The 9,921-nt window shown below is 38.4% G+C and overlaps 1 protein-coding gene across 1 annotated transcript; it reads right to left on the reverse strand.

Annotated features, from left to right (window-relative positions):
• Nucleotides 1-837: 837 nt before the first annotated feature.
• Nucleotides 838-7,287, reverse strand: tnfrsf13b (TNF receptor superfamily member 13B). Its single transcript, XM_015011248.2, has 5 exons — nucleotides 6,891-7,287; nucleotides 4,532-4,667; nucleotides 3,305-3,421; nucleotides 2,644-2,943; nucleotides 838-2,568 (listed from the first exon to the last, which is right to left on the reverse strand). The coding sequence occupies exons 1-5, from the start codon at nucleotides 6,960-6,962 to the stop codon at nucleotides 2,321-2,323; spliced, it is 873 nt and encodes a 290-aa protein (XP_014866734.2). The 5' UTR covers nucleotides 6,963-7,287; the 3' UTR covers nucleotides 838-2,320.
• Between the last annotated feature and the right edge of the window lie 2,634 nt (nucleotides 7,288-9,921).

The raw sequence follows: 9,921 nt of genomic DNA on the forward strand, positions 1-9,921 counted from the left end.
ACTTTTTTTTATTATTTTCTCCATTCGCTATTAACAAAATTGTGGGTAGGTGGGAAATAAAAGTGGTCTTTGGTGTAGCTACGTAGCGTACATCTGTGTGCGTCGGCGTGGGCACGTACATTCTAAACCTGAATGTCATTGGTCAGTTTACTTTTGTTTATTTGTCGGCTTGGCGCTCCTTCTGTGAGCTAAATGTGACTATGCCGCGTGAAGCTAGCTAAAAATGAATGAATAACCGCAGGTCTGAGAGGGGTTGCACTGACCCCAACTAAGCTTTTGATCCTGTATGTGCGCGCGTTTCCCAATTTTTTCTTATTTTTATTTCTTGTGTTTTTCGGGAACTGAACCGCTGACGGGACACCTCATCGATTCTCCATCTTCCGCCCTTTTCCTCGGCGTCACGCTAGACTGAGAGAGTTGAACAGTTAAATCTGGTCAAAACATTTGTCACAAAGAGTAGAAATGAAGCAAATGTTCTAGCTTCACATCCTCCTCTGGAAGTCTCAGGTCAACCACCTAAGCCTGGGAATCAGCGTCCTTCCCCTCACACGGGTAGGCTTTGCTTTCCTTTCTTTACTACTTAGCATGCGGGCATATAGTTTGTGTGTGTCACATTGTGGCATACATGAATTTAGACTTGTTAAAGTGGTAGAAATCATGATCTGTTGTTAATAACAGGCCCGACACTTTCACACCTCAAAACAGGATGGATGTGAGAGATTTTTATTTTATAGCGTCAGACAGGATCAAAGCCAAGTCGACATGCATATAAAAACGTTTCTTTTGGAACTGCTGAGCCAGAAACTGAAAACTAAAACACCCATTTGAATGCTGAAATTGGATTGAACAATTAAAAACCCAAAATTTTTATTAGGTTTGTTTACACTTTTATATCCTCTACAATATTCTTTCCTTGTGTTCCCACTTCAGAAAGGTTGATACCCTCATACTGAAACCTTGTGATTTTATGTTTAAGAATAAAATCCAGTCAAGAGTTTGCATATCAGGTCGATTTATCACTCAACCACTGATCAGCATCTGTGGTGACTCAGAATTCTCAACACTGTACTGGTTTTTCCCCAGACGGCTTTAAAAGCTGCATGTATTCAGCTTTGAGACTATCTCTACCCAATCGTTTTAGAAATGACTGCAGGAACCTTTGACCTTTACACTTGTTCTTAGTAGTCAAGTATTTCTGCTCATTTTACCACTCATTGGAATTCTCTTTATTTGTCATGTTTCGTTTTCTTGGGCAGACAAGCAAATGCCTATGAAAATGTAGCAAAGCACTTTACATAGAGTTGAACCTTTGAAAAAAAAAAAGGATGATATCAAGCAAATCTTTACAGAAGCAATATTCTCACAGTTTGTCACGTTAAAACAATAACTTTAGCATGATTTATTGGGATTTTGAGGAAAAATGCTGCCAAACGTTCAGTACAGTCGACCTCTGCTATTAGCAGAGGACTGTGAATACTTAAAATCTGTGAACAGTTCAGACTCCCCATCTAAAACATTTATAATTGCTTATTTTAATGGTCTAAAATGGAATATACCTTCATGTATATTAATATATCTTAGCATCATCCCAGATGCTAGCATCTACTGTCTTCCTTACTTTTACTTTTTGGGGGGCTTCCAATCAGTGGCAAGTAAAATGAATGCTGCTCCTGGATTGGCTACTTTGCTCGTCAAGTAGCATCGTGTAAAAGTATTTCAACTTTCTAAAATCTTTTTTCTTTTGAATATTTAAGATATGCTCTAGGAAAAAACGTCAGTAAATCTTTCACAAATTTGGAGTTATGTCCTAAAAAAGGTGACTCTGTGAATACTAAATGTCAAAATGGGCGGGAGTCTACTTTACTGCATTTAGGCAAATATTACCCTCACTTCACTAATTACTCGTTTTTGTTGGTTTGCCACAAAAATCTTAATAAAATCCACTAAGTCTGTGTTTGTAGCGTGACAAAATGTGATATTTTATGTCCTTGCAAGCCAGCATAACCAGAGTTGCCTTGTTGCTCCTTGACTGTATTTTAAGTGCTGTCATGGAGAAACTATACAGAAAAATGTCAGAACAGATGTTACGTTGAGAAGCATGAGGTAAAAGTATCCCTTAAAGTTAGTTTCATGTGTCTGCTACAGACCTAGTTAGATCTTAGTTTGAACAAAGTATCATGGTTGCTTGTTAGGCCTAAAATACTGCAGGTCACCACAAAGTTCTGCGTTTTACCACTGAGCACTCCCTTATCAGTCAACTGTGCATTAACTAGCAACCTCCGATATCCCAATCCTCCAGCTCTAGTTTTGCAGACGGACCTCATCCCACCGCTGCCTCCTGCTGGGCACTCAGGCTTCCCCCTGTCCACAGGGAACCCCCGTTTTGGATGTGGGCTCTATGAAGGATGCCCTGCTGGTAGAATGAATAGGATGGTCTCTGCTGTCTGTTGCTGTCCTGGCTGAGCCCCCTCAGGTCAGGGAAACAGTGGACGCAGACGCAGGTCTCCGTTGGGTAGGAATCCTCTGATGACTCGCGGTAAAGGGGATAGGTTGAACTGGATGGACAATCTAGAAATGACAGAAATAACATTCCAGGAAAAGTAACCTCACCAATCAGGTCTGTTGAGTTTTTACCACACCAACCGTTGAGGCTTCTTCCAGTCTGACTTTCTGGAAAGCCAGACTCCTGTCCTGGCTGAACTGCACTTGTCTGCTTCTGGTTTTTGGTACTTGTGGGTTTGGTGTTTGAGTTTTTGGCCTTTCCTCTCCTCAGAAACACAACCAAAGCGAGACACAGGCTGGAAAGCAGCAGTATTGCGCATAAACCTAGGAGGGCGTACGATTGGATGACAGGGTCCAAAGGTCCTAGAGGTGGCTTGGTGTTCACGGCCTGTTTGCTAACTTCAGTAGGGAGTCTTATGGTCGCCGTCAGAGCTGACTGAGCTGAAGGAGGAAACAAAAAGAATATCTTACTGAATGGCTGTGTTCACTTCCTCTGCTGCCATTGCCAAATCTACAATCCATTGTAGTCAGACAACAATTTTAAAGACAACACAAAAATCGAGGTCATTGTTGAAAACTCTTCCTCCCGTTTGCTAATTGGCCCATTTGAAATTCAACTGGAAAAATCAAGCTCAGTGGGAGAAATTCACAGAGGGAGCTCTGAAGGGAGATGGGAATCGAGTGAAATTGCATAGAAAGACAATGGCCAAGCTAGGACTTCTTAGTTTTTTCTGCCTGGAATTCTTGACTGTAAATCTGGCATTTATTTCAAAACTGAAATCCCTAGCAGAGTGGTACTTACTCGGGCAGTGTGGGGAGCACTCTGCTGGATGTTTACCACAAATGTCTGCACACTTCATACATCTCCTCACCAGCCTGTCGTAGTAGTGGCCAGGCTTAGCCCTGCAGAGTGCAGCCTCTTAAGGAAAGAAAAGTGAAAGGAGTTAGAAAAACAAGACTTTGGACACTTAACGTATTTCATTTTTGTAATATCAGCAAGTGTGAACTTCAGTGTGGTTTTTTTGTGGGATCTTACTCATGTGACCATAAGTTTACATACACAGGATAAAAAGTTATTTTTTTTCCTCACTGTCTAGACTCTAGACCAAACTTCTCTTGGTTTATGTCAGTCAGAATTACCAAAATTATTATTTGGTAAATGTCACAATAATGATTGAAAGAACATGTCAGAGACTTATTTAGTGACTTTAAGATTAGAAGTTTACATACGTTCCCTCAGTACGTGTTAGCAACATCTTTAAACTGACTGACTTGGCCTAAAGCCTTTTGGGGTTCTTTCCACAATTCTCTTGCAATAGTTTGCTGGACTTCTGGCCCATTCCTCCTTACAGAACTGGCATAACTCAGTCAGGTTTGTTGGCTGCCTTTTCAGGTCTCTCCTCAAATTCTCCATAGGGCTGACTTCCTTGTGATGTCCACACCAAAACTTAGACTTTCTTTTCCTTAAGCCAATCACATTGGCTGAATTGTTACAGGGCCATTGTCCTTTTGGAAAACCATCTGTGCCGAAGCTATTATTTATTGGCAGACAGCTTTAGATGTTTCTTCAATATTTCTACATGATGCTCTTTACTCATTAGGGATAGTGACACCATCTTCAAGCGTCTTTCAATTGTTCCCAGACTTGTGCAGCTCCACAATTCTCTTCCTTGCCTGAATCCTCTTGACTTTTCCATCGTGTCAAACAAGAAAGAAGTGTCTATCAGGTGTGTGCTTAAAATACTCCAACAGGTGTGCCTCCATGACATCATAGACCGGGCTTTCCCTCATTGCTTAAAGAGATGGCAATCAAATTGACATGTAACAAAATAATTTTGGTCTGATCTAATTTTGGGCAGTGAGAAAAAATGTGTACATCTTGTTACTCAATGTATGTAAACTTCTGGATTCAACTGTATGGGACAGAATGACACATCATAGAGAATAACTGAAGTGGAAGACAAAATAATGCGTTTTCAAAATGTCTTTTTCCAAAAAAGATCTGAAAATGATGGAATACTTTACTCACCACAGTAGACGGCACAACTGGGGGATGTAGGCAGTTGCCGACATAATAAGCGACAGGGGACACATGATCTGGTTAAGGAATCTCGATGCTCACCCTCTTTGCATCCCTTACCCATCGCCCCCCAGAGGCCCTCACTCTGAAAAGAACACACACCCACAGAGCACACTTTTAAGTAGTCAAAAAGTGGGCCGGTGTATGGTCTTTAATAACTGATTAAACCTCTGATATGTCACAGGATTAGATTTTTTTTTTTCTTTGGTAATTTTCGGGGTGATCTGTTGTTTTAGGTTTCAATAAAATCTATTAAGTCATCTTTCTTTGGAGCAAACTTGATTTATCACTCTCTTATATAATCCCATTAACAGTTTGTGGTTTTAACATGGCAAAATGTCAAAAACTTCCACATATCCAGCTGCTGTTATTCAAGAAGCTTGTTAATAATTTAAGAAAACTACTTTCTACTGTTGCTGAGATCTTTGATTCTGATATAAGCATTGTACAGAAGTAAGAAGAAACACTTGGTTGACGATATATCTTAAGTGAAACTCAGTCTAGCTTTAGGGCAGGTCATAGTGCCATAATCATAATTATGTTGGCAACAAATGATGTTACGAAGGCCTTGCATATGAGGCTGCCTTGTGATCCCATGTTTGTGAAAGTCTTCAAGTTACTTTCTGTTTATCCTTATCTTCTGCTCTAAGATGTCAGGTTGAGTCATTGAGCTTTAGGCTAGTAGAAAAATGTACAGAACACACTGTTACTGAAGATGGATATAAGTTTAGTTTGAAATGGATTCTACCAAAGCTCAAAATTAGGTCTAATTTTATTTTTTTTTTTAAATTAAAATTAATATTGGGAAGAATATATCTATAGCCAAAGTGAAGCTTTATGCAGATATCACCATGATTTTTTTCCCCAGCTGGCTCTATTCTGTCACAGGTAGTTAATAAACATCAAATTGCATTATGAATGCTTATAGGTTTTTGACATAAAGTTGGTTCTAAATTTGTAGAGGTAAATCAAAACACTTAAGTAATGTAGTTTTATTTGGAAATTGTCTTCTACTTTCCCAAAAATCTCAGATGGATATTAAGTTTTCTTTCAGAGTGAAACTTAAGCATTTAGTTTAAAATAGGGGGCTGGGGTCAGACTGGGCTTTAAAATTCAAAATAGGGCTTGTCTTAATTTGTCATTCAGAAAAAAAAGTTAATTCAGACTATACTTTTGAACTTTATTGATTCCCATATTTTTTTCTATGAATTCCAAAGCACTTTGCTGTTTAGGTCTTAAAAAAACAAAAACATGGCCCTTTATATTTCATAAGAGATTTATTCTACAAAACACATCAGTGGGTAATCTGATTACTTGGCCCTTGTTAAGCCTGAAGAGACACTGGCACATTTTTTATGAAGCTTTACTGGATAAATTCTTGTATTGTCTGAGAATATTTTTAGTTTCTTTAAATGTGTAATATGTATTTAATCAGCTATCATTGAAGTAGCCTCCTTTTTAGAATTTTGGCAGCACAGTATTTCCTTATTTTTGTAACGACTATTGAATGATCTTCAGAGTACACAAAAGCTTCAGGTTTTGGTCCTTCGGGAAAGTTTCTACAGTTGAATAGTGCAAACACTTGAGCCAAATATCACTCATGCCAGTTAAATATTATATTATTTGTGCATATTATTCGTACTTAGAGTTTCAGCGGATGTTTTCTGCTGTTACAAACACCGCTAATTCTTATGGTCTTTTGAGACACTTTCTGAGCAAGCATGGCAAAAGTTAGAGCCATTTCCCCCTCACCATAAAAAAAAGAAAAGAAACATAATTACCAACATCTCAGCTTGGCCTGAGCTCAAACACGTTTGTCTCTTTAGAGTGTGTATCTTCTTTTTCTCTCTCTGCTCCAGCGAGCAGTGAAGCAGCGGAGTGTGAAAAGCTCACAGATCTCCTCCGCCCTCGGCTGCCTTCGCGCTCAGAGCTGCAGGCCTGATTTATTCTTGAGTACATCTGTCACACCCCAGCAACCAGCAGTCTGTTGTAGTTTTTTTTTGTTGTTTTTTTTATTTTTTTATTTACCAAGCACCAAGTTCAGCCTGCGACTACTTTAAACGTGTTTATAGCCAAAAGAAAGGAAAAAAATCACGATCGTAATTTGTATTTTCTGTTATTTGGTGGCTTTCTCAGCTGCTTTTTTTTATTTCTGGTTTGTTTCTGTGTAAATTCAACTGCAGAAAGAATTGAACTACATATGGCTACTCGATGAATTATATCAAAACTTTCTATACAAGCATTCAACTTATTCAAAAATGCCAAAAAAAAAAAAAAAATTCCTTTTTCTGCAGGAGAGATCACTTACCTTGTGAGACGAAGGGAGAATCTGTTTTTGAAGACAACGGTGTGTGAGAGAGACGGTCCTGTTTTTCTGCATGGAAACTAATTTGGATATGATGTCGCTGTTTGGTGTGGGACTTCCCCCGCAGTGTGTTAGGAGGACCCCCACCACCACCCTTTAACACTCACACAGAGTTAAGACCCTCATAAAGTCTGTATATTCTTAGGACTTAACATGTAAACTTTGTAATGTATCTTAAATACTAAATTAAAAGTATTGAATTTGATTTGCAAGTCTAAAATTCAAAGATTTTATCAAATAATATACCGTATTTTCCGGACTATAAGCTGCAGATTTCTCTCCCACTCCAGGTTTTCCACAACGATGCAGCAGCAGAGGGGGGTGGACACCCAAAATTTGAATCATAACAGGTCAATCGAATATCACATTCATTACGGTTGAAAAAGAAGCAGGTGCCAAGTTTAGATTTAACCTAACTGATTACGGTAGTTTCCGAACGGTAACTGTAACAGTAAAAGTGCTGATCCTTCATGTCTGCTACTAGCATGTGCTAAATGACAACAAGCGCTTTCTTCTCCTTCATCTCCTTCTTCTTCTTTTTCATCTTCTGTTTCTTGTTTAGATTTCAAAGGCAGCTTGCATCCATTATTGTTGCTCTACCGCAGTGGTCCCCAAACTATGGCCCGCTGGCCGGATCTGGCCCGCCTCCACATTTGGTCCGGCCCCCTGAACAATACCAGAGAGCATTTAGATTTTTTTTCATATACCGTATTTTCTGGACTATAAGCCACTACTTTTTTCCTAAGCTTAGTTTGCAGATTCAAACTGTGAATGCTCAGTTTAGTTAGCATAGCTACCAATGACGGCAGATAAACAGTTTTCCTGTAACAATAAGTTGTCGCTCTGCCTTTAGCACATTTAGCAATGAGTGAATGAGGTTGATTAACAACAATAAGACCGTCCTGGTTCTGATTGGTTGTTTTTGGTTAGAATGGTGCATTACTTTAGCTAACAATAGTAGTTCAGGGAGGAGGTGGAGGAGGTTGATGCTTTTCACAGATGATCTGTCTCATGAAAACTGTCACAACATGGTGACAACTTTAACAAATATGGAGATGGACTCAAGCAACTGTAACAGTAGTTGCATGGGGGGGCCCCAATTAAATTTTTTGTCATGGGGCCCAAGATTCCTGGCGGCGCCCCTGCTTGTAATCATTTGAGCGAGTGTCTGCTCAGGCAAACACAAATTGTTTCTGTCTGATGGGGAGAAGCAAAACAGGAAAAGTCTGCAATGGTTTTAATAATAGAAAAACATATTAATGAAGCCTTATGATATTTTTGTTTTGATTTTGTCACTGGAGCCTGATTAGTGTAATTATAGCAATTATAACAGGCACTAATAAACAAACCCAAGCAATTATAAATGGCAATCACGACTTTTTGGAAGTGATTGCTTTGAATAAGTAGCTGCTGCGTGAACAATTATAGAGAAATGAGCTCAAACTTCATCTAGCACCAGTATGTACAGCGGTTTGAAAAATCATTGGCCCTCTTTCATTTCTTCTCTTGTTTTTCTTCTTTCAAATGCTAATTTCACCTTTTAAGGAAGAAAGTTATCCAAACCGACGTGACCCTGATCAATTTGTGACCCTTCCTTGGGTTTTTCAGCAAGACACTGATCCAACGCACACCAGCAAGTAAACCTCTAAATGGGTTTTGTTCTGGTTGTGTCATAATCCATACTTAAACCTGATTAGGGAGACCATTCCTCCCATATGGCTCAATTCAAGCAATTCTGCAAATAAGACTGGGCCAAATCCCTCCATAGTGATGTAGAAATCTCATTGCCAATTGTTTAGAGGTGCAATTACTTTCTCTAGGTTGGTACTGATACATTTTTTTAAACTACATTTTTGTTAGTAACTACAGTTATTCGATGTTAAAATTTAGGACACCTTTTGGATTTATTAATACATTCTGAGTCATCAGACTTTCATGTATTTAAAAAAAAAAAAGTAAAGAGAGAAGTTGTGTGGTTGAGCTCAGCCGTGCAGTCCTCACAAATAAAGCCGCTGCAATGACTTTGCTGACAAGCATCAGTGAACTTCGGAGCATTTCTGGCAGCTGCGAGAAACGCAGGCAAGGAAATGTAGTTTCGCGACGTCAGTGTGTGAAACTACTGGGGAGAAAATTTGACTTAATCTCTGGTCTTAATTCATATTTTTTTTCTGTTGTCTCTTGTGAACCTTGAATGAACGAACGAATATACTCACAAAATTTACAATTCACAAAAATACATTGTTACTTGATGTAGACTTGGTCAGTTTCTCTGCCCAAAACATTACTGAGCACTGATCATAAAATTTCTCTCTTTAGCCATCGACCATTTACTTTTTATTTCAAATCCCCATGTTTCTTTACCATCTGCGTTTTTGTAACTTACACTGTTTTGCTTACATTTCACATTTCATTTTCATTTAAATGTCCACATAAGTGAGTTTTTAGTGAAGAAGTACTTAATTGAACTCTTTTTATCTGAAAACAGTCTAATTTACCAACAACTTCTCAAACAACACTTTTAAAGTGATTAGATTACGTCATAATTGTCAACTTTCATTATAGTTTTATTACACTTCATTTACAGTTTCTATTGAAAGTCAGTCAAAAATAATATTCATCCAAATTTGTTATATTTACTTCTGTTGTTAAATCTTCTATTCCCAAATCCTTTTTATTAAATTCCACAACTATGCTTGAAAAGGCAGTTTCCCCACCAAGATGCGATTGCAGAACTGAGACGGTGCACTGCCATTTTTTAGCTATCACCTTTAATACTGCGCAGCTAATAGTGGTTGATTAAGCTACTGGTCATCAGCTGTTCACAGACTAGTGTTCACAGATTCACCTATTTGCAAATGTCTTTTGTTTCTTCACAAAAGAATAAAAAGTTCTTCAAAAAATCTCCCTTTTTGCAGATTTTTTTTAAAATTATTATTTTTTGTTGCGCATGTCTAAAATATTCAGGAAGCTGAAA

This window comes from Poecilia mexicana, unplaced genomic scaffold (assembly GCF_051168715.1).
Source record: "Poecilia mexicana isolate PSO_F unplaced genomic scaffold, ASM5116871v1 scaffold_19, whole genome shotgun sequence".
Classification (NCBI taxonomy): Eukaryota; Metazoa; Chordata; class Actinopteri; order Cyprinodontiformes; family Poeciliidae; genus Poecilia; species Poecilia mexicana.